Source organism: Salvelinus alpinus, chromosome 6 (assembly GCF_045679555.1).
Source record: "Salvelinus alpinus chromosome 6, SLU_Salpinus.1, whole genome shotgun sequence".
Lineage (NCBI taxonomy): Eukaryota > Metazoa > Chordata > Actinopteri > Salmoniformes > Salmonidae > Salvelinus > Salvelinus alpinus.
The window spans coordinates 56,889,123-56,915,427 of NC_092091.1; the positions used below are offsets into that span (position 1 = coordinate 56,889,123).

Sequence of the window (26,305 nt, forward strand, 5' to 3'; positions counted from 1 at the left end):
TAGGGGCAGAAAACACAGTGCCGAGACCTACCAAACAGAGAGCAGCTGGAAAAGAAGTGAATCTGGGAGGTTAAGTAAAATAATAAAAAATGTATTACCTTCTTAATTGTATAATTTGATGATCATTTGTCATAATCACAGTTGGATTTGACTGTCCCAGTTCCACATTCACCTTTTTACAATAACTTTCACCATTTCCATTCAACAGAGACAAAAAACCTAATTGAATGTAATGTTCTCTCATGATATACTGTATATTATATAATATAACTTTGATAATGTAGTAACCTGATTCATTTCAATGCTACCTAAATGGGATCCGTTAGGGGCAGAAAACACAGTGCCGAGACCCACCAAACAGAGTGCAGCTGGAAAAGAAGTTCATCAGGAAGGTAAATTAATAGGAGAACAAATATATTCCCCTTTTAATTGTGTAATTTTATGGTAATTTGATGTAATCGCAATAGGATTTGAATGTCCCAGTTCCACATTCACGTTTTTACAATAACTTTCACCATTTCCATTCAACAGAGACAAAAAAACTAATAGAAGGTAATGTACACTCATGATATACTGTATGTGATATAATATATCTTTGATAATGTAGTAACCTGATTCATTTCAATACTACCTAAATGTGCTCCGTTAGGAGCAGAAAACAAAATGCCGACACCTTCCAAAAAGAGAGCAGCTGGAAAAGAAGTGAATCCAGAAGGTAAAATAAAAGAATAAAAAATTAATTTTGCCTTCTTATTTGTATAATTTGATGATCATTTGTCATAATCACAGTTGGATTTGACTGTCCCAGTTCCACATTCACCTTTTTACAATAACTTTCACCATTTCCATTCAACAGAGACAAAAAACCCTGATAGAAGGTCATGTTCACTCATGATATACTGTATGTGATATAATATAACTTTGATAATGTAGTAACCTGATTCATTTCAACACTACCTAAATATACTCCGTTAGGAGCAGAAAACACAATGCCGCCACCTTCCAAAAAGAGAGCAGCTGGAAAAGAAATGAATCTGGGAGGTAAAGTAAAATTTTAAAAAATGTATTACCTTCTTAATTGTATAATTTGATAATCATTTGTCATAATCACAGCTGGATTTTACTGTCCCAGTTCCACATTCATCTTTTTACAATAGCTTTCACCATTTCCATTCAACAGAGACAAAAAACCTAATTGAATGCAATGTTCTCTCATGATATACTGTATATTATATAATATAACTTTGATAATGTAGTAACCTGATTCATTTCAATGCTACCTAAATGGGATCCGTTAGGGGCAGAAAACACAGTGCCGAGACCTACCAAACAGAGTGCAGCTGGAAAAGAAGTTCATCAGCAAGGTAAATTAATAGGAGAACAAATATATTACCCTCTTAATTGTATAATTTGATAATCATTTGTCATAATCACTGCTGGATTTTACTGTCCCAGTTCCACATTCAGCTTTTTACAATAACTTTCACCATTTCCATTCAACAGATACAAAAAACCTAATTGAATGCAATGTTCTCTCATGATATACTGTATATTACATAATATAACTTTGATAATGTTGTAACCTGATAAATTTTTATATTACCTAAATGTTATCCGTTAGGGGCAGAAAACACAGTGCCGAGACCTACCAAACAGAGTGCAGCTGGAAAAGAAGTTCATCAGGAAGGTAAATTAATAGGAGAACAAATATATTCCCCTTTTAATTGTGTAATTTATGGTAATTTGATGTAATCGCAATAGGATTTGAATGTCCCAGTTACACATTCACGTTTTTACAATAACTTTCACCATTTCCATTCAACAGAGACAAAAAAACTAATAGAAGGTAATGTACACTCATGATATACTGTATGTGATATAATATATCTTTGATAATGTAGTAACCTGATTCATTTCAATACTACCTAAATGTGCTCCGTTAGGAGCAGAAAACAAAATGCCGACACCTTCCAAAAAGAGAGCAGCTGGAAAAGAAGTGAATCCGGAAGGTAAAATAAAAGAATAAAAAATTAATTTTGCCTTCTTATTTGTATAATTTGATGATCATTTGTCATAATCACAGTTGGATTTGACTGTCCCAGTTCCACATTCACCTTTTTACAATAACTTTCACCATTTCCATTCAACAGAGACAAAAAACCCTGATAGAAGGTCATGTTCACTCATGATATACTGTATGTGATATAATATAACTTTGATAATGTAGTAACCTGATTCATTTCAACACTACCTAAATATGCTCCGTTAGGAGCAGAAAACACAATGCCGACACCTTCCAAAAAGAGAGCAGCTGGAAAAGAAGTGAATCCGGAAGGTAAAATAAAAGAATAAAAAATTAATTTTGCCTTCTTATTTGTATAATTTGATGATCATTTGTCATAATCACAGTTGGATTTGACTGTCCCAGTTCCACATTCACCTTTTTACAATAACTTTCACCATTTCCATTCAACAGAGACAAAAAACCCTGATAGAAGGTCATGTTCACTCATGATATACTGTATGTGATATAATATAACTTTGATAATGTAGTAACCTGATTCATTTCAACACTACCTAAATATGCTCCGTTAGGAGCAGAAAACACAATGCCGACACCTTCCAAAAAGAGAGCAGCTGGAAAAGAAGTGAATCTGGGAGGTAAAGTAAAATTAAAAAAAATGTATTACCTTCTTAATTGTATAATTTGATGATCATTTGTCATAATCACAGTTGGATTTGACTGTCCCAGTTCCACATTCACCTTTTTACAATAACTTTCACCATTTCCATTCAACAGAGACAAAAAACCCTGATAGAAGGTCATGTTCACTCATGATATACTGTATATGACATAATACAATTTTGATAATGTAGTAACCTGATTCATTTCAATACTACCTAAATGTGCTCCGTTAGGGGCAGAAAACACAGTGAAGACTCCTACCTAACAGAGAGCAGCTGGAAAAGAAGTTAATCTGAAAGGTGAAGTTATACTGGGGGGAAAAATGTATTACCCTCTAAATTGTATAATTTACAGTGTTTGCATTGTCCATAAAACTAAGTCTGCTGACATGTTGGAGTGCATTAAACCATTTATAATTTATAACATTTTTGGAACAGTTGAAATACAGGACACTCACAATTTACTTTTTTAAATGCAGATTGGCACCAGGTGAAAGGATTCAAAGGTAAAAAAATCACAGTAGGACAGGAACATCGTATGTTCATCAGATTATTACGATATACAGGTAACAGCGTAAATAAAGGAAACCAACAAAGTGTCTTAATAGGGCGTTGGGCCACCACGAGCTGCCAGGACAGCTTCAATACTCATTGGCATAGATTCTACAAGTGTCTGGAGCTCTCTTGTTGATGGTGGTGGAAAACGCTGTCTCAGGCGCCGCTCCAGAATCACTCATAAGTGTTCAATTGAGTTGAGATCTGGTGACTGAGATGGCCATGGCATATGGTTTACATTGTTTTCATGAACATCAAACCATTGTGACCACTCGTGCCCTATGGGGGAAGTGTAATTCTGTAAGAGACCCCTCCCACCAGGATAGAACTGGTTCACCATAGGTTGAAGGATGGATGTGTAGTTATTGACGTTTACCTGGCCCTCTAAGGGGTTGAGTGGACCTAAACCATGCCAGGAAAAAGAACCCCACACCATAACAGAGCCACCAGAAACCTCATTTACTCAAGTGTTTCCTTTATTTTGGCAGTTACCTGTAGGTCCACATTATCTGAAATCCTTACCAATCCATCCCATCATATTGTGTGAATGAAAGAAATCTTGTCTTTCCAGTTCCCTCAGAGAACATCATTCTGGATGAAAAGGCTGCGCACCCTGCTATTAGAGTCAATCAAGGAAAGCAGCGGGCTTTTTACCTGAAAGAAAAAGATACAGAAAAAAAACCTCTGCATCTCCATGTATTTTCTAAAGAGAGTTTCAGTTCAGGACAACACTATTGGGAAGTGAAGGTAAAGGATCAATCAACAGAAAAACTGTCCTGGTATGTTGGTGTGGCCAGAGAAAATGTTGAGAGAAGATCTATTGTTCCTTTAACTCCACAGAATGGATTTTTGATTCTATCTTTTAATAAAGAAAAAAGTTTCCATGTCAATACTGACCCTCAACCACCAATAACTGTGGCAGAGTTCACTAGTGTGGGAGTGTTTCTAGACTGTGACAGACACACTCTGTCTTTTTATAATGTTGATACAGAGTCACTTCTTTACACTTTTACTGATGTGAAGACATCCAACTACTTTCCTGTGTTCAGCCCGGGAAAACGTGACAAAACCCCAATAAGAATAATTTGAATGCATACCAAAACCCCTTTCACACCAGTGAGCCAAGTCGAGTTGTACTGGACTGGCCTGGTCAGTATAGGTTGAGTCAGAACGATAGTGTGAAAAGGGTCCGAGATGCTGATGAAATTCATGTCAAATGAGACATTGCATTATACACATGTTGTGTTATTCAGTGATACCAAGTTGTAAATGTGTGTAACTTTTTCCCAAAAAGTTTTCAGACGCCACAAGAAAAAGAGAGCACTAGTAATGGCGTCTTTTGGTAGGCAGTACTTCGCCATGGTTTGTTGAACAAACCCTATGGGAAAATGAATGGAATTTTGGTAGGGTATTTGGATAAACGTTGAAACTGAGGTCTGTGGTAAACACAGGCTTATGAGCTAATCTTCATCAGCTAATGTCACTTCGATTTTTTTTAAAGCATTTATGTAATCAGAACAATTAATCGGATATTATCGGATATATAAAAACAACTTTTTTGCCCGCTTTGAGGACAATACAGTGCCACTGACACGGCCCCCTACCAAAACCTGCGGGCTCTCCTTCACTGCAGCCGAGGTGAGTAAAACATTTAAACGTGTTAACCCTCGCAAGGCTGCAGGCCCAGACGGCATTCCCAGCCGCGTCCTCAGAGCATGCGCAGACCAGCTGGCTGGTGTGTTTACGGACATATTCAATCAATCCTTATCCCAGTCTGCTGTTCCCACATGCTTCAAGAGGGCCACCATTGTTCCTGTTCCCAAGAAAGCTAAGGTAACTGAGCTGAACGACTACCGCCCCGTAGCACTCACTTCCGTCATCATGAAGTGCTTTGAGAGACTAGTCAAGGACCATATCACCTCCACCCTACCGGACACCCTAGACCCACTCCAATTTGCTTACCGACCCAATAGGTCCACAGACAACGCAATCGCAACCACACTGCACACTGCCCTAACCCATCTGGACAAGAGGAATACCCATGTGAGAATGCTGTTCATCGATTACAGCTCAGCATTTAACACCATAGTACCCTCCAAACTCGTCATCAAGCTCGAGACCCTGGGTCTCGACCCCGCCCTGTGCAACTGGGTCCTGGACTTCCTGACGGGCCGCCCCCAGGTGGTGAGGGTAGGTAACAACATCTCCACCCCGCTGATCCTCAACACTGGGGCCCCACAAGGGTGCGTTCTGAGCCCTCTCCTGTACTCCCTGTTCACCCACGACTGCGTGGCCATGCACGCCTCCAACTCAATCATCAAGTTTGCGGATGACACTACAGTGGTAGGCTTGATTACCAACAACGACGAGACGGCCTACAGGGAGGAGGTGAGGGCCCTCGGAGTGTGGTGTCAGGAAAATAACCTCACACTCAACGTCAACAAAACAAAGGAGATGATTGTGGACTTCAGGAAACAGCAGAGGGAGCACCCCCCTATCCACATCGACGGGTCAGTAGTGGAGAAGGTGGAAAGTTTTAAGTTCCTCGGTGTACACATCACGGACAAATTGAATTGGTCCACCCACACAGACAGCGTTGTGAAGAAGGCGCAGCAGCGCCTCTTCAACCTCAGGAGGCTGAAGAAATTCGGCTTGTCACCAAAAGCACTCACAAACTTCTACAGATGCACAATCGAGAGCATCCTGTCGGGCTGTATCACCGCCTGGTACGGCAACTGCTCCGCCCACAACCGTAAGGCTCTCCAGAGGGTAGTGAGGTCTGCAGAACGCACCACCGGGGGCAAACTACCTGCCCTACAGGACACCTACACCACCCGATGTCACAGGAAGGCCATAAAGATCATCAAGGACAACAACCACCCAAGCCACTGCCTGTTCACCCCGCTATCATCCAGAAGGCGAGGTCAGTACAGGTGCATCAAAGCAGGGACCGAGAGACTGAAAAACAGCTTCTATCTCAAGGCCATCAGACTGTTAAACAGCCACCACTAACATTTAGCGGCCGCTGCCAACATACTGACTCAACTCCAGCCACTTTAAAAATGGGAATTGATGGATATTATGTAAAAATGTACCACTAGCCACTTTAAACAATGCCACTTAAAATAATGTTTTCATACCCTACATTACCCATCTCATATGTATATACTGTACTCTATATCATCTACTGCATCTTGCCATCTTATGTAATACATGTACCACTAGCCACTTTAAACTATGCCACTTTATGTTTACATACCCTACAGTACTCATCTCATATGTATATACCGTACTCTATACCATCTACTGCATCTTGCCATGCCGTTCTGTACCACCACTCATTCATATATCTTTATGTACATATTCTTTATCCCTTTACACTTGTGTGTGTGTATAAGGTAGTAGTTGTGGAATTGTTAGGTTAGATTACTTGTTGGTTATTACTGCATTGTCGGAACTAGAAGCACAAGCATTTCGCTACACTCGCATTAACATCTGCTAACCATGTGTATGTGACTAATAAAATTTGATTTGATTTGATATTAATTCATAATATCCGTCAGTCAATAGGAATGTTATCTCAGATCAAAATGTATAACATCTCCTAAGCCTGTGTTAACCTCAGACGTTATTTTCTGCATTTATCCCAAAACTCTATTCTTGCCCCCTAAGAATGGCTGAACGAACCAAAACGTACACATACAAATCTTTTAGCACTACAAGCTGGCGAGTTTTATATAATCAACAAAAAAAATTTAACTTTTTTTCTACCTGTAGCTAGATTATGAATGTATTCTGTGAAGCTACTGTAATACAAGTTAGCAATATCCTTTGCATTCTTGAATTCTGTTCAAATGTCCCAATTAATAAATTACTGTATCTGTTGATAAAGTTTTGTTGTTGAATGTTTGAATGTACTGAACAAAAATAGAAATGCAACAATTTCAAAGATTTTACTTACAGTTCATATAAGGAAATAAATCATTTGAAATACATTCATTAGGCCCTAATCTATGTATTTAGGTCAGATACCTTAAATAAGGTAGGGGCGTGGATCAGAAAATCTCTCAGTATCTGGTGTGACCACCATTTGCCTCATGCAGCGCGACACATCTCCTTCGCATAGAGTTGTTCAGGCTGTTGATTGTGGCTTGTTGTCCCACTCCTCTTCAATTGCACAATGGCAGTACGAAGTTGCTGGATATTGGCTGGAACTGGAACATGTTGTCGTCGATCCAAAGCATCCCAGACAGGCTCAATGGGTGACATGTCTGGTGAGTATGTAAACTATGGAAAAACTGGGACAAGATCATGTCGTACCATTCATCCGCCTCCATCACCTTGCTTCAGCATGATAATGCACGTCGCAAAGATTTGTACACAATTCTTGGAAGCTGAAAATGTCCCAGTTCTTCCATATCGCTTTGGATAAAAGTGTCTGCTAAATGGCATACATATTACTCTAAAACATTTGAAGGATGGCCCAACCTCTTTCCCTCTTGGGTGCATAGCCAATATTGAACCTGACTTCAACTTTCCTCAAAATGCTATGCTGCAGGATGACACATGCTCGAAAGAGCCTTTTAAGATACGTAAAAATAAAAATCACAAATATATTATTCATTTTACTGTTTTGTTTTTCCATGTTCCCAAGATTTTTTTGTTGTTGATTTTCTGTGTTCACAACAATGGTTAAACCATATAAGGGGACCACTTTTGAGGTCTGGGAAAAATATAAGAAACTTAGATTGTTTACTGTAGTTATCCTTTAATTCCCTTTTAACACATGCATCCTCAGCTGAAGGCAAGAACAGCTCCTGCTTTCTTTTGAGACTTTTTAAAATCATAATCACACACCTCATGTGGCCTTGCCCATAGGCCTATATGTTTTATAAAGTTTCTATCACAACTAAAGTGACCAAATAACTTTTTAAAATAAGAACATTAATCCGCTTTACAACAGCTGTAGAGCCTAACTGGCATACATATAAGCAACACTTTTCACCATAAAAATGCACCTTTATAATAAATGCATTACATGTATAATGGCATTTTTGGTGACTTTTGAGAATAGTAATTTCCTTCTAATGGAACATTAGTGCTTATAGTGCCGTGTGCCCATTACTGCGTTCATAATGTGAAGAAATAGCCGAATAATTTATCAACATTTTAAATATTCTCATCTGTTGTGTCAGGCTCACAGCTTAAAACACATTTTTTTATGCTAGTGGTTGTATTAATTTGGGATCTAGCCCATCCCACAATTGTCCCAGACTATGTTTGGAATATTTATTTATTGAATAGGACAACTTTTGTACTATGAGGAATAGTAGATTGACATAGGCTAGTGCTTTTTTTTAAACAATTTTGTTTTTTATATTGTCGTGGAAATTCAGTACTGAGAGAAACTTGATCTTGGTCATTTCTTCAAAAAATCATCTTTATTTCATATCGATTAATTATTGCAATAATGAGACCGTCAGCCCACCAATCTTGACTGACTGTTAGGCTGAGAGTCTAGCCTTTACAGATGACGCACAGTATTTATATACAGTGGGGAGAACAAGTATTTGATACACTGACAATTTTGCAGGTTTTCCTACTTACAAAGCATGTAGAGGTCTGTAATTTTTATCATAGGTACACTTCAACTGTGAGAGAAGGAATCTAAAACAAAAATCCAGAAAATCACATTGTATGATTTTTAAGTAATTAATTTGCATTTTATTGCATGACATAAGTATTTGATACATCAGAAAAGCAGAACTGAATATTTGGTACAGAAACCTTAGTTTGCAATTACAGAGATCATACGTTTCCTGTAGTTCTTGACCAGGTTTGCACACACTGCAGCAGGGATTTTGGCCCACTCCTCCATACAGACCTTCTCCAGATCCTTCAGGTTTCGGGGCTGTCGCTGGGCAATACGGACTTTCGGCTCCCTCCAAAGATTTTCTATTGGGTTCAGGTCTGGAGACTGGCTAGGCCACTCCAGGACCTTGAGATGCTTCTTACGGAGCCACTCCTTAGTTGCCCTGGCTGTGTGTTTCGGGTCGTTGTCATGCTGGAAGACCCAGCCACGACCCATCTTCAATGCTCTTACTGAGGGAAGGAGGTTGTTGGTCAAGATCTCGCGATACATGGCCCCATCCATCCTCCCCTCAATACGGTGCAGTCGTCCTGTCCCCTTTGCAGAAAAGCATCCCCAAAGAATGATGTTTCCACCTCCATGCTTCACGGTTGGGATGGTGTTCTTGGGGTTGTACTCATCCTTCTATTCCTCCAAACACGGCGAGTGGAGTTTAGAGCAAAAAGCTCTATTTTTGTCTCATCAGACCACATGACCTTCTCCCATTCCTCCTCTGGATCATCCAGATGGTCATTGGCAAACTTCAGACGGGCCTGGACATGCGCTGGCTTGAGCAGGGGGACCTTGCGTGCGCTGCAGGATTTTAACCCATGACGGCGTAGTGTGTTACTAATGGTTTTCTTTGAGACTGTGGTCCCAGCTCTCTTCAGGTCATTGACCAGGTCCTGCCGTGTAGTTCTGGGCTGATCCCTCACATTCCTCATGATCATTGATGCCCCACGAGGTGAGATCTTGCATGGAGCCCCAGACCGAGGGTGATTGACCGTCATCTTGAACTTCTTCCATTTTCTAATAATTGTGCCAACAGTTGTTGCCTTCTCACCAAGCTGCTTGGCTATTGTCCTGTAGCCCATCCCAGCCTTGTACAGGTCTACAATTTATCCCTGATGTCCTTACACAGCTCTCTGGTCTTGGCCATTGTGGAGAGGTTGGAGTCTGTTTGATTGAGTGTGTGGACAGGTGTCTTTTATACAGGTAACGAGTTCAAACAGGTGCAGTTAATACAGGTAATGAGTGGAGAACAGGAGGGCTTCTTAAAGAAAAACTAACAGGTCTGTGAGAGCCGGAATTCTTACTGGTTGGTAGGTGATCAAATACTTATGTCATGCAATAAAATGCAAATTAATTACTTAAAAATCATACAATGTGATTTTCTGGATTTTTGTTTTAGATTCCGTCTCTCACAGTTGAAGTGTACCTATGATAAAAATGACAGACCTCTACATGCTTTGTAAGTAGGAAAACCTGCAAAATCGGCAGTGTATCAAATACTTGTTCTCCCCACTGTAGCTGATACCAAGATTGCTTAGTCAGTCACAACTAACCTTCCCATAAGCCACCTTGGTTGTCAACACAGGATGTTTTTTTACGTAGTTTCCCAGATGCCAGGAAGATGAGACAATGAGGCATTGTTCTTAACTCTTCCAGGCTCTCTCTATCTCGAGTCACACACACCACATCTTGTCTATAGAATGCTAGCTTTTAGGTTTTTATCACCAACACAAATCAATTGTCAGCCTCAAGCTATCTCTAGTAGAACCCATGTCCTCAACACCCAGACTAGCTGCAGGGTGCTAGAGTGGAGACCATAAAACACAGCTTTAACAGGACAGAAATATCTTACAGTTCGTTAAGTAAACAATTGTTACATAGCCAACAAATAAAGTGAATACATCATTTTTCCCTCACAATATTCGAAACATACAATATACTTGCAGTGAAGCCGCTCAACAACTACATCATACCAGTCATTCAAAAGATTCCCATTCAGAGCGACACACAGAAGCATCCAGGGTCAATGCCCTGCTTGACCGATCTACCACCAGGCCAAAAAACGTGAACCCGAACCCTCCAAGATCCCCCCACAGTTCCCCAATAGCTGTCCCTCAACCATTCGATATCCCTTCCACAGCCACCCGCAAGAAAAATAAAAAATACAATTTATTCCATTCCCCACCCCCAAGAACCCCCCAATGCACCAACAGCCAAGAGAATGAACTAAAGAAAAAAAAGGAAAACAAAATCATAAAACAAAATAATAAATTTAAAACAAAGGACATCAAGGACAACTAAAATCATAACAGCAATGCCAACTGTATATGTTTGTGTGCATGTCTTGCACTATTACATGTATGTGTGTGTTCTTGTATGTGTTTATTTGAATGAGAGTGTGTGTATATATATATAATAACGATCTTCAAAGTAATGACTCGGGACGTCGGGTTTGAAATGAAAGCTTATTTTTGTAATACTACTTGTTCACGTTACATTTAACAACTTTAGATTCTACAAAACAATAAAATAAAGTTGCTAGCGAAAGTCAGGATAATCACTTGTCACTTGTACATGACTGGCGCGTTCTCTCTCTACTTCCTGTCGCAAGGCATTCTGGAACTTGCAGTCAAAATCGTTATCCAATACTAACCAATACAACAAAATATGTATATAGTTCTATCAATCTCCAACACACGAATTCTAATACAATTACATATGTAAATAACTGTAAAGAAAATATCTTTAGATACAGCTCAATTAATTAACTGTAAACATTAACTCTGTAACCCATTAAAGTTAAAACAGTATATGCATGTGTACAAACACCTGCACGACATCAGCCTCAGGCAAACCGGCGTTAGTTGTAAAAGCACTGCCCCTTAGTGTCATTCAAATGTACTTTTTATTATGTTTTATTTTGACTTAAATATATATATATTTTTTTTTTTACTTTTATATTTGACCATCAATCTATCTCCCACACAGCAACTCCACTCCCAATTGTCTCCAATTCCACATACCAACCCTCAGCTTCCCTCAGCCCATCCCATCCATCTCTGCTGGCCACCCACTTTGGGTTTCTACACAACACATCTTTCAACTATGCTGTGATGTTTAACGTACAATTTCAATCTATCTAATCGAATGGATTCCACAGATCAAAGTTGAAGATAGTAAAAGTATATAAGAGAATTAATATATAATTAATTGACTGACCCGGTCTCTCCAGATCTCCTAACAGTACTATTTCTAAGGTCAATTTTAGATCAATGCTATGCATTTTCAGCCATTCCTGAACCTGAGACAAGAAACAGGCTATCTGAGGGCAATACCAAAATAAATGGTCTATTGATTCTGTTTCCTCACAACAAAATCTGCAGAGCTTCGATGATTCGATGAAGTTATTGCGTTCAGAGGTATTTGGATGGTTAAAACTAGAGCTTTCAAATGTCTGATATTTAGAATTCAAGAAATATCTTCTACCAGTATTTGTTATATTCCCTTGACTGTTTGCCTTTTGCTGTTTGTTAGGTGTACTCTTCTTGTTGGCTGACGAAAAATAAATGTGGACAGTTTTTCCAAAATCTTCAATGTGCACCTCGGAATTGGATAAGAACTTGTGCAGTGAAGTCCGAGATGTGTCTGTCTTCACTTGTAGCCTGAGAGAAAGACCCAATCACTTGACAGAGAGCCATGTGAGTGAGCGGTGCTTCGGCACGCAGCAGGGAGAAGGGAATTATAATTATTTGATTCAGTCCAAGGGCAGAACTGCCTCTGGCCGCAAAAGGCATGGATTCTTTTAGGGGGCATTACGACCACACGAAGGGGATGCAGCTGGGAATCCCCTCCAAATTGTGAATTAGAGATGTGTACAGGCTGCGCAAAAAACAAAGCAGAGCTCATGCCTTTCATCATTAGAGTGGCTTCATGTAGCCTTAGAATGTATTAAATATCAAAACATTTAGCCCAACATTTGTATCATAACTAAGGGTTACATAAATAACTCTAATTAAGACCTGTTTCTTTGTTAAGCGCTCCACACAGAATAGCCGCATGTGCACTTCCTCAAATCATTTGGAGAAAATATCCTTTCTATTTCATTCAGCTTTGTTCAATTGTATTCTTCATACTATAAAATAATGCCACGGAATTCTAAGCAAATTTTGTCTGCTAAATTAACTAGTGTAGCCCACAGCCATATGGCATAGCCAGATCAGGGCCTAACATACAGTAAGGACAATTTAGAGTATGCTATTTTGTTCTTCTGAAAGAGATGACATTTTCTTCATATCATGTTTCGTTAGACCTGTCTAAAATAAATAATAGATCTACTGTGATGGTGTAGGCTATATTGCATGGATTTATTAGACTTTTTTAAATGTACAGTCGTGGCCAAATGTTTTGAGAATGACACAAATATACATTTTCACAAAGTCTGCTGCCTTAGTGTTTTTAGATATTTTTGTCAGATGTTACTATGGAATACTGAAGTATAATTACAAGCATTTCATAAGTGTCAAAGGCTTTTATTGACAATAACATGAAGTTGATGCAAAGAGTCAATATTTGCAGTGTTGACCCTTCTTTTTCAAGACCTCTGCAATCCGCCCTGGCATGCTGTCAATTAACTTCTGGGCTACATCCTGACTGATGGCAGCCCATTCTTGCATAATCAATGCTTGGAGTTTGGCAGAATTTGTGAGTTTTTGTTTGTCCACCCGCCTCTTGAGGATTGACCACAAGTTCTCAATGGGATTAAGATCTGGGGAGTTTCCTGGCCATGGACCCAAAATATCGATGTTTTGTTCCCCTGAGCCACTTAGTTATCACTTTTGCCTTGTGGCAAGGTGCGCCATCATGCTGGAAATGGCATTGTTCGTCACCAAACTGTTCCTGGATGGTTGGGATAAGTTGCTCTCGGAGGATGTATTGGTACCATTCTTTATTCATGGCTGTGTTCTTAGGCAAAACTGTGAGTAAGCCCACTCCCTTGGCTGAGAAGCAACCCCACACATGAATGGTCTCAGGATGCTTTACTGTTGGCATGACACAGGACTGATGGTAACGCTCACCTTGTCTTCTCCGGACAAGCTTTTTTCCGTATGCCCCAAACAATCGGAAAGGGGATTCATCAGAGAAAATTACTTTAACCCAATCCTCAGCAGTCCATTCACTGTACCTTTGGCAGAATATCAGTCTGTCCCTGATGTTTTTCATGGAGAAAAGTGGCTTCTTTGCTGCCCTTGTTGACACCAGGCCATCCTCAAAGTCTTTGCCTCACTGTGCGTGCAGATGCACTCACACCTGCCTGCTGCCATTCCTGAGCAAGCTCTGTACTGGTGGTGCCACGATCCAACAGCTGAATCAACTTTAGGAGACGGTCCTAGCGCTTGCTGGAATTTCTTGAGCGCCCTGAAGCCTTCTTCAAAACAATTGAACCGCTCTCCTTGAAGTTCTTGATGATCCGATAAATGGTTGATTTAGGTGCAATCTTACTGGCAGCAATATCCTTGCCTGTGAAGCCCTTTTTGTGCAAAGCAATGATGACAGCGCGTGTTTCCTTGCAGGTAACCATGATTGACAGAGGAAGAACAATAATTCCAAGCACCACCCTCATTTTGAAGATTCCAGTCTGTTATTCGAACTCAATCAGCATGACAGAGTGATCTCCAGCCTTGTCCTCGTCAACACACACACACCTGTGTTAACGAGAGAATCACTGACATGATGTCATCTGGTCAATTTGTGGCAGGGCTGAAATGCAGTGGAAATGTTTTTTGGGGATTCAGTTCATTTGCATGGCAAAGAGGGACTTTGCAATGAATTGCAATTCATCTGATCACTGTTCATAACATTCTGGAGTATATGCAAATTGGCATCATACAAACTGAGGTAGCAGACTTTGTGAAAATTAATATTTGTGTCATTCTCAAAACTTTTGGCGACAACTGTAGATGTTCCAAAGGTCTGGATCAGTGGCTTGTAGGCAATGAATGGAAGCCAGGATATGCTAAATGTTATGTTAATTAAAGGTCAATTACTGTGTGACTGGCAGAGATTTGCTTGACAATCACAGGCTGACAAAATGTCATTACCGTCACAGCACTAGTTGTGCATCAGTAGTAATCATGGCCGAATACTGAACCAGAATTTAGAAATTTTGGCAAATGTATTAAAAATACAAAACTGAAATATCACATTTACATAAGTATTCAGACCCTTTACTCAGCACTCTGTTGAATCATCTTTGGCAGCAATTACAGCCTCGAGTCTTCTTGGGTATGACACTACAAGCTGTACTTTGCTCCATTCATTTTTCCTCGATCCAGAATAGTTTCCCAGTCTCTGCCGCTGAAAAATATTCCCACAACATGATACTGCCACCACCATGCTTCATCGTAGGGATGGTAGCAGGTTTCTACCACACGTGACGCTTGGCATTCAGGCCCGAGAATCTTGATTCTCATGGTCTGAGAGTCCTTTTGTTGCCTTTTGGAAGACTCCAAGCGGGCTGTCAAGTGCCTTTTACTTAGGGGTGGCTTCCGTCTGGCTACTCTACAATAAAGGCCTGATTGGTGGAGTGCTGCAGAGATGGTGGTCCTTCTGGAAGGTTCTCCCTTCTCCACAGAGGAACTCTGAAGCTCTGTCAGAGTGACAATCAGGTTCTTGGTCACCACCCTGACCAAGGCCCTTCTCCCCTGATTGCTCAGTTTGGCCGGGCGGCCAGCTCTAGAAATAGTCTTGGTGGTTCCAAACTTCTTCCATTTAAGATTGATGGACACTGTGTTTTTGGGGACCTCCAATGCTGCAGAAATAGTTTTGTACTCATCCCCAGATCTGTGCCTCGACACAATCCTGTCTCTGAGCTCTATCAACAATTCCTTCGACCTCATGGCTTGGTTTTTGCTCTGACATGCACGGTCAACTGGGGGACCTTATATAGACAGGTGTGTGCTTTTCCAAATCATGTCCAATCAATTGCATCTACCACAGGTGGACTCAATCAAGTTGTATAAACATCTCAAGGATGATCAATGGAAACAGGATGCACTTGAGCTCAATTTTGAGTCATATAACAACGGGTCTGAATACTTATACTTATGTAAATAATTTCTAAAAACCTGTTTTCACTTTGTCATTTTGGGGTATTGTGTGTAGTATGATGAGAATAAAAAATTAAAACATTTGAATAAGAATATAACATAACAAAATGTGGAAAAATTCAATGTGTATGAATACTTTCCGAATGCACTGTATTTTACCCTTCAATGAGTGGGTCCCCTTTCATGATGAGCACAAACTGTGGTAGACAGCCAATTTGTAAATCAATAAACCTAAGGTGTGGTGAACGTGAAGATAATGACACACAGAATCCCTCTTTTTCTCGCTGGTTTATTACCACTCTTGTCTACAAGGTATAAGAAAAATTATTATAATAATTTAAAAAATATACTATGATATTCAGATTCAGCCATTAATCTACCAGATTACCAGAAGATCCTGTCCATTTTTAACCGCATAATAACAGGAAATGAAGGTGGAGGGACCATGCAATCAGGTACACAAGCATTTAATAATGCTGTGTGATTACCACCCTTCCTGTTATTGTTGAACAGAAACAGAAAACAGAAAATCACATGATTTCAAGTGAAATTTCACATGTGAAATCATGTGAAAACTGGTTCTTCACAAGATGGGTAATGTAACAGTGTTGTCCTCTTTCTTCAACACAGGGGTATTGCTCAGGTTGCTGATACTGGCTGCTTTTACCATTACCATCACATCTCAAAAATCTGGTGAGAGTGTTTATTCTCTGTTAATTACATTAGTTTCCATTTACCCACTAAAACAATCTCTTGGTTATTAAAACCTTTTGTCAATAGGGGGAGCTGTTAGCACTTTTTTTTTTGACATTGCCAAATTAAACTGCCTAGTACTCCATTCTTGCTCGTACAATATGCATATTATTGTTATTATTGAATAGAAAACACTCTCTAGTTTCTATAACCGTTGGAATTATGTCTCTGAGTGGAACAGAACTCATTCTACAGCACTTTTCCTGACAGGGAGTGAGATTTCAGAAATCTTGGCCTCTGGTCCCAGGTCAGTTTTAATGTCCCTGTGAATGCTATGAGGATACAAACACTGCCTACGCCTTCCTCTAGATGTCAGTAAGTGGTGACAATTTGAATGGAGTCGATTGCGCAATCAGGGCCTGTATAAAACACAAAAGACCGGAAGGAGCTTTCTTTTGGACCCTGCGCTCGACGCACAATGGACATCGGACTGGCATCTTTCCAAGCCTTGGTTTAGCCAGTAATATATCGCCGGTCATGTTTTTACTCGTTATAGGTGTTAAAAACATCATAAGGTAGTTAATTTAAACCGTTTTATAGCAATTTATATCCGTTTAGTGCGATTTTGAGGCATTTATTTGTGACGTCCTTCCATGAGCTGGGCACTTTTCCTGTACATACCGAACGTTAGTGGCCATTTCGACGGGACAAGAGGACATCTTTCGACCAAAAGACGATTAGACCGGAGAAAGGATACATTGATCAAGATTCTGATGGAAGAACAGCTCACAGTAAGAACTATTTATGATGATAAATCGCTGTTCTGTTGAAAAATGTTAAACGCATATATCGCCATTTTGTTTTGTGTAGCTTCGCTTTGGCGGACCCGGTATTGCACAGTAAGGATAATTTTAGAAATGTAATTCAGCGATTGCATTAAGAACTAATTTGTCTTTCGATTCCTGTCAACCCTGTATTTTTTAGTCAAGTTTATGATTAGTTATCGATTAGACTAGATCACTCTCAAAGATGGCGCCCGACATTTTCAGGCCAGTTTTGCTACTATTCTCATTGTATAACCACGTTTTTTTGTGGCTAAATATGCACATTTTCGAACAAACTCTATATGTATGTTGTAATATGATGTTACAGGAGTGTCATCGGAAGAATTCTGAGAAGGTTAGTGAAAAAATTAATATATTTTGGTGATCATAACGTTATCGCTCCCTTTGCCTTGAATTCATGCTGGGGTAACGTTTGCACATGTGGTATGCTAATATAACGATTTATTGTGTTTTCGCTGTAAAACGCTTAGAAAATCTGAAATATTGTCTGAATTCACAAGATCTGTGTCTTTCCATTGCTATGCTTTGTCTATTTTTATGAAATGTTTTATGATGAGTAAATTGGTAATACACGTTGCTCTCTGTAGTAATTCTAGTCGCTTTGGGGAGATTTGTGATGGTGGCTGCAATGGCAAACTATGATTTATACCTGAAATATGCACATTTTTCTAACAAAACCTATGCTATACAATAAATATGTTATCAGACTGTCATCTGATGAGGTTTTTTCTTGGTTAGTGGCTATTTATTTCTTTATTTGGTCGAATTGGTGATAGCTAGTGATGGAGTGGAAAAATAGTGGAGTAAAAATTTTTTGGTCTTTTGCTAACGTGGTTAGCTAATAGATTTACATATTGTGTCTTCCCTGTAAAACATTTTAAAAATCAGAAATGGTGGCTAGATTCACAAGAAGTGTATCTTTCATCTGGTGTCTTGGACTTGTGATTTAATGATATTTAGATGCTACAATTTACTTGTGACGCTATGCTATGGGGGGGGGGGGGGGGGGTGCTCCCGGATCCGGGTTTCTGAGGCAGTAAAAGTTAAAGACCTAAACAGGACTTGAATGAGTATTCTTCATCATACGTTCTTATTTCTTTCCCCCTATCCCCAGCCCCAGACGTCTTCACCTTGACGGTTCCTAATGGTCCCATTTTGACCCGGTTGAACGCCTCTGTCACTCTACCTTGTGAACTCTCACCTCTCTTTAATGCGGAGCCATTGGAGGTGCGCTGGTACCGGCCCGATAACTCCTACAGCCCTGCCTTGTTGTACAAGGACCACAAGATCCAGGAGGCCCCTGTGGACCCCCGGTACAGGGGCAGGGTTTCTCTAACTGGGGGGCTGGAGAGAGGGAACGTGTCCCTGACACTGGAGAGGGTGACGGTGGAAGACAGGGGGGAGTATGTGTGCCATGTCAGCAATGAAAGGTGGTACGAAAAGGCCAATGTGTATCTCTCAATGAATGGTAAGAGGCTTAGGGCTGAAACGGTTTAAACATGATTTTACATCTGCAATACTGCACCGAACTCTACATAAAATATAGAATACTCACAATAAGGTGGCACTTATTTTTACAACTTCAAAGTAATCCACAGGAAAATGTGATACAATCGTTTCTCACAATTGTTGTTTAGACTACATCATTGTAGTTTCCCTCCACACTCCCTTATCTCTCCATCAGTGACAGGCAGCGCACCAGTTCTCTCTGTGGCCAGTGGAGGAGGTCAGGTGAACGTTACCTGTTCATCAGAGGCACAGATCTGGGGATGGGTACCAAAAAATGTCAACAGCATTGAAGGACCCCAAGAACAAAAGTTTGGAACCATCAAGACTCTTCCTAGAGCTGAGCAATCGGGGCAGAAGGGGCCTGGTCAGAGAGGTGACCAAGAACCCAATGGTCACTCTGAAAGAGCTCCAGAGTTCCTCTGTGGGGATGGGAGAACCTTCCAGAAGGACAACCATCTCTGTAGCACTCCACCAATCAGGCCTTTATGGTAGAGTGGCCAGATGGAAGCCACTCGTCAGTAAAAGGCACATGACAGCCCGCTTGGAGTTTGCCAAATGGCACCTAAAGACTCTCAGACCATGATATACAAGATTCTCTGGTCTGATGAAATCAAGATTGAACTCTTTGGCCTGAATGCCAAGGATTACGTCTGGAGGAAACGTGGAAACATCCATACAGTGAAGCATGGTGGTGGCAGCATCATGCTGTGGGGATGTTTTTCAGGGGCAGGGAGACTAGTCAGGGTTGAGGGAAAGATGAACGGAGCATAGTACAGAGATATCCTTGATGAAAACCTGCTCCAGATCGCTCAGGACCTCAGACTGTGGGCGAAGGTTCACATTCCAACAGCACAACGACCTTAAGCACACAGCCAAGACAATGCAGGAGTGGCTTCGGGACAAGTCTCTGAATGCCCTTGAGTGGCCCATCCAGAGCCCGTACTTGAACCTGATCGAACATCGCTGGAGAGACCTGAAATTAGCTGTGCAGCGACGCTCCCCGTCCAACCTGACAGAGCTTGAGAGGATCTGCAGAGAAGAATGGGAGAAACTCCCCAAATACAGGTGTGCCACGCTTGTAGTGTCATACCCAAGAAGACTTGAGCCTGTAATCGCTGCCAAAGATGCTTCAACAAAGTGCTGAGTAAAGGGTCTGAATACTTAGGTAAATGTGATATTTCAGTTTTTTGTTTACCATGTCTAATAACCTGTTTTTGCTTTTTCATAATGGGGTATTGTGTGTAGATTGAATAATGTTGTAACGCAACAAAATGTGGAAAAAATCAAGGGGTCTGAATTCTTTCCGAATGCACTGTATTTCCTCAATTATAATATTTATTTTTCTGCTGCCTTGGGCCGCCAACGGGCCTGAGCCCCGGGGCTTCATCCCCAGTAAGCCCCTACATTTATCCGGCCTTGGTTTTCTGATCAACGCCCCTAGCTTTTTTAAAGGTGTCTGTGACCAACAGATGCATAACTGTATTCCCAGTCATGTGAAATGCATAGATTATGGCCTTATTTATTTCAACTGACTGATATCCTTATATGACCTGTTGCATGTTGCGTTTATATTTTTGTTCAGTACACAATAAAAGTCACAAGCTTGATGCAGTCATTGCATGCTATTAATATGGGAGCAAATACTTCTTACTACTTTAAAAAAATGTTTTACTACTTTATATTTTATACTTTTATAAGCAAATTTGTCCCAATACTTTTGGTCCCCTAAAATGGTGTGGCATTATACAAAAAGTGCTGTAATTTCTAAACGCTTCACCCAACACGGATGCCAATACCCTTAAATTAAAGCTGACAGTCTGCACTTCAACCTCATATTCATTGTATCATTTTGCCCTGTTAGTAAAGGGCCAAAACATTTTAAAAAATCCAATACTTTTGGAGCTCACTGAATAATAATAATGTTGTTACACAAAATTAAATATATTGAGGTAAAAATTTACTTTAGCCTGCAATACCAAAATATTACTAAATTGATTGAATATGCAATATGATTCTAGGACTATGCAGCCTATGCCTATTTACTTTACAATGCAGACATCTCGGTTTTCATTTTTTTTAAGGATCCTTCACTTGTTTGTAACAATTGCAAAGATATTGTAAACTTAGTATTTGAAATCAGCTTTGTTCTGAAGTTATCAGCGGTTACAGAAATACAGGTGATTCGTGGGAGGGCAAAACATAATCTAAAAACAAATGTACCTGTTCTACGTGTGGTCTGAGTCAGTTGTTAATTTACGAGTGTTTTCAAGTGCAACTTAATTAAGTAACGATGGTTTTAGGAAACAGCTCAGAGATATAACGATGCTTGTACAAAGGTTTTAACGATGAACTTAGCATCAACACTAGAACCGACATAGCGTCCCCTGCCATTTGATTTTGTAATAAAAATACATCTGCCATTTTGAAAGCAATTTTCTCCCCCTAAATAGTTATATTTTACATTTCTCGGTTGTCAGAATTTTTAAATCACAAACAGAAAAGTTTATAGAACCTGTTTACTTTTTCACACCGATTCCTAATTTAAGGAGCCAAGACCATTGCGCTGCTGGGCGTTGGTACCTAGGTGATAATATGCCTCTCTCCTCACTGAATGAACGCTGTCAATAGATAAATTGGCGATAGAAATTGATAATCGTGCACGTGACTTTACAATTACATTTGAATGAACTGAATGATGAGGAGGGTGAAGAGGTTGATTGAATTTAGAACAATAGTGTCATGATGATGATGAAGAATTGTGAACACCAAGAAAGCATGCAACTGCGCGTCCTCCTCAGCATCGTGCACTAAATAACTAAACTAGCTAGTCTAAGAAAGAGAAGGGCGGGCTGTACATTGATCCTGCTCCTCTAATTGGACAGAGCGAAGTAGTCTATTTCACCCAATCACTTCTCATCGCATGTTTCGGTCTGATCATTTAGATTGTTGCTGCCTCCTGTTAGCCTGCTGCTATGATAAATCAATAGACAAGGATGTTTTCTAGCAAGCTATCAATGTGCATAATATCTGATCTAATATCTGACAGCAAACTTGTCTGCCTGCTGCAAGTTTTAAGGTCAGGACACACACACACACCTCAGCGAGCTGCTTCAAACCTGCAGCTTTTTTGGTCTTTTAGCCTATAGGGAGATGAGACATTTTGCCAACATCTAGTTGGGCATAAAAAACACTTCAGTTTTTTCCGATCACAAGTAACTGTCAATTTAAGGCTACGTTTACGAATACAGCCAGGTTGTCACGCCCCTAATAACACAGTATATGAATCTGATATGTAGGATAAAGAGGACGCCCGACGGCACATTCTCTAGCAAGAACTTAGAGGCTGATAATCTCTGTAATTCTAGTCTTAAGAAACCAGGAACTGTGCAATTTTAATGATTCAAAAAAATGTATCTATGAGTGAATCTCTCATAATAAATGGTTGTGTATCACTCCCTTCTCTCTGTAACAGATTCTCAGGGCTTGTTGAGTGTCAGTAGTTGGCTGCTGTACCCTCCCTCAGACTCAGATTGGCTCTCCTGTACAATCTCTCTGTCTGAGGAAGAGAAGAGAGAGAGTAGAGTCCTTCCTCACAAACCTGGTAAGTGTGTCTTCTACACAAACAGCATATCAAATCAAATGTATTCATCACACACAGTTTACAGCAGGTATAAAAGGTGCAGTGAAATGCTTATGTGCTAGCTCCCACAATGCAGTACATTAATCAATATTGAATAATAACAATGAAAAGAGTAGAGTAAAATATGCACATACAGTGCCTGTAGAAAGACCACACCCCTTGGACCTCTTCACATTTTACAAAGTGGGATTAGAATGGATTTAATTGCCTTTTGTCAATGATCGACACAAAATACTTGAACTACTTGAATATACTTGAAAAAAATACTTGAAAAATGAAACACTAATACACACAAATCTAAGTAAAGGAATGGAATAAGAATATATACACTACCGTTCAAAAGTTGTCACTTAGAAATGTCCTTGTTTTTTAAAGAAAAGCAAATTTTTTTGTTCATAAAAATAACATAAAATTGATCAGAAATACAGTGTAGACATTGTTAATGTTGTAAATGACTGTTGTAGCTGGAACGGATGGAATATCTACAGAGGCCCATTATCAGCAACCATCACTCCTGTGTTCCAATGGCACGTTGTGTTAGCTAATCCAAGTGTAACGAGTGCTCTGAGAGATGGGAAGCAAGTTCAGGGAGTGAGTGTTGTAATAAATATACGTAATATAATACAAACAAGAAACCACGAACAACGCACAGACATGACACAGATCAGTGTCATATAGAGGGAAGGTAATCAGGGAAGTGATGGAGTCCAGGTGAGGGATGATGAGCAGGTACACGTAACAGTGGCGACAGGTGTGCACCATAACGAAGCAGGCTGGTGACCTAGATGCTGGAGAGGGAGCACACGTGATAAACTGTGATCCATGGTAATACGGGAGAGATAGGGGCATAAAGTGGCCAAATCACCATTAATAAGCATGCTGATGCCTTAAGACATGGTACCCTACAACGTTCACAGAGAGCTTTGTACACCAAAATGTCTGTCGGAACCGGTCCAGAACCACTCAAAATCCCCCCCAAAAAACAAATAATTTAGTTTATTTGAGTTGATTTGGCCATGCAATCATGTTGATTACTTCCCTTTTAAAAGGATTGTTATTTTGGCAATGAGGCCTTTAATCTACTTCGCCAGAATCAGATACCATTTTAATGTCTCCTTCCAGTATGAAGGAAGTTAGAGGTAGTTTGGCGAGCTAATGCTAAGTAGCGTTAGAGCAACGACTGAAAGTGTACAGGAACAGCTAGTTAAATGGCCTAATTTCCAAAATCCCAAACTATCCCTTTAAGATAATTATTATATCGGCCTAGATCACACTACTTACATATCTTAATATTGGATGTCAATGAATAAAACCATATTCTCTTCCCTCAGAGAACATTACTATGGATGAAAATACTGCTCACAGTGATATTAGAGTGACTCAAGAAGGAAAGACAGCTCAGTACATCAAAGAAAAAGAAATGATTAAATCTTCCATTCAAAGGCATCCTCATGTATTGGCTAATCAGAGTTTCGGATCAGAACAACACTACTGGGAAGTTAAGGTGAGGGATGAAACAGTGGATAAAGAAGTGGGTGACTGTGGGCAACTGTCATGGTATGTTGGTGTGTCCAGAGATAATGCTAAGAGAACATCTACAGTCCCTGTAACACCTCTTCATGGATTCTGGACTCTCTTTTATGAAGAAGGAAAGGGTTTCCATGTCAATACTGACCCTCCAACCTCAGTACATGTGAGAGAAGATCTCTCTATGATAGGAGTGTTTCTAGACTGTGACAATCAATCTCTGTCTTTTTATAATGTTGATACAGAGTCGCATATCTACACTTTTTGTGATGTGGTGACATCACACAAGTTTCTTCCTGTGTTCAGACCTGGACAACACCCAATAACAATATTGAATGAAAACTAAGAAATGAGGGTAAAAACATGTCACATGAAACACATGTCCAACAATACTGCTCATCAATAGAACAGACATGTTGAAGACAGGAACACGTGGTCAGAGATATAATTTTAGACATAAGTAATATTTAGTGATGTCCAGGTGTATATGGTTTGTCATCTGAGGCACAAGGGTAATCAAAACAACTACAATTGTTCAACTTATTGCTAGTTGTAGTGAGATTATTGATGTACACTGTAATTCAACTGTAATAAAAGATAGCAGTATCATATATTCTTTAATTCTGTTGAAAGCTTTTTAGATAATGATGTCCTCTTGTTAAAAATGTAATATGCTTAAATAAATTAATATCAAGAGTACAAGACTGACTGCAAAATATTTTCCATTGACCATGGTGTCCTGTCAGCTGCCACAATACAGCTTTTGTTTCAGATTCCAATGCTACCCCCCTTGTGGTATAGTTAGTGCACTGTACCGCGGTTTTGAATTTCTTGTATGTTATTGACGTACTTTTGATCAATTACATTAAATAGTTATGTTTTGTAAATCAATTTGAAAAACAACAGACGATAGAAATATTCAATACAATGACAAAATGGAAAAATCAAGACTCCTTTTAACCAACATGCAACATGTCTACGTGCTTCAGAATGGAGACCTGTCCCTAGCTAGTATGATCTAAGAAGTAAAACTGTTACCTTTTGTTGTAATTATTTGATTTTTTTTCAGTTTTCCATCACTTCCATTGATTGTTAGCTAGCGGTGATTAAAGTTAGCAGAATTTTTTTATAAATTTGTATAAAGAAAACTGAACCATGGATTCCAGTTTCTCCTGGTCCATAGACTACTTTCAGGAAAAGGAACCATCTAACATTAAGTTGTAAAATAGTGAACTACTCCTTTAAGATGAATGCACTAACAATAAATCGCTCTGGATTAAAGCATCTGATAAAAGACTAAAATATCAATGTAGATGTACATGATTTGATATTCTATTGTTTGTCTGAGTTATGACAAAGTACTGGGTTTAAATAAAAAATTTTAAACAAAAAATAATACTAATACAAGAAATGTACTTCTGATAGTATGATACATCATTTAAATGGAGGACACATACAATGCCTCGTGAAAGTATTCACATTCTGCTGCCATAATATTAAATCTAAAAAGGATTTAAATACACAACTTACTCCACATTTTAAAAGTGAAAGAACATGTTATAAACATTTCTAAATGAATAAAAAACCTCAAACCAATAACATGTCTTGATTGTAAATGTCTTCATACGTACTTGGTGGAAGCACCTTTGATAGCCATCACAGCTGTGAATCATTTAGAATAAAATTATACTTCGCACTCTCGAACTAATAGGGCAACATATATCCATTGTTTTTCTCAAAATTGCTCAAGCTCAGTAAATTTGGTAGGGAGTCATTGATGGACAGCAAAATGTGAAGTTTGATTTCTAAGCAAATTTAAGTCAGGACTGAGACTAGACCACTGAGGAACACTCAACACCTCTTGGAAAGTCACTATGGTCTGTCTTTGGCATTTGTGTAATTGTCCTGCTGAATAATACAACTTTCCAAGGGTCAGGTTTTCACTGTTTACATGGCCTTTGGAGTGGATTTTGTAACACAGGCTTCCTTTTCACTGTGTTATACAGGCCAGTAATGTGGAGTAAATGGTGGCAGCATTATGTTATGGCTATGCTTGTCACCGGCAGGGGCTGGAGATTTTGTTATTCCTGACTTAAAGCTTGAC

General features: G+C 39.6%; 1 protein-coding gene and 1 long non-coding RNA gene across 2 annotated transcripts in view; both read left to right on the forward strand.

Moving 5' to 3' along the window:
• LOC139578961 (butyrophilin subfamily 2 member A2-like) overlaps nucleotides 1-24,846 on the forward strand; it is a 70,610-nt gene extending 45,764 nt beyond the window's left edge. Inside the window, exon 11 of the mRNA XM_071407119.1 lies at nucleotides 24,006-24,846. Within this exon, the coding sequence (XP_071263220.1) occupies nucleotides 24,006-24,547 (542 nt within the window). The 3' untranslated portion in view covers nucleotides 24,548-24,846. The remainder of the gene's footprint in view (nucleotides 1-24,005) is intronic.
• Nucleotides 2,812-3,926, forward strand: LOC139578967 (uncharacterized). The gene is made up of 3 exons (XR_011675658.1): nucleotides 2,812-2,985; nucleotides 3,165-3,191; nucleotides 3,812-3,926. It is a non-coding gene; the product is annotated as an uncharacterized lncRNA (long non-coding RNA).
• Nucleotides 24,847-26,305: the final 1,459 nt, after the last annotated feature.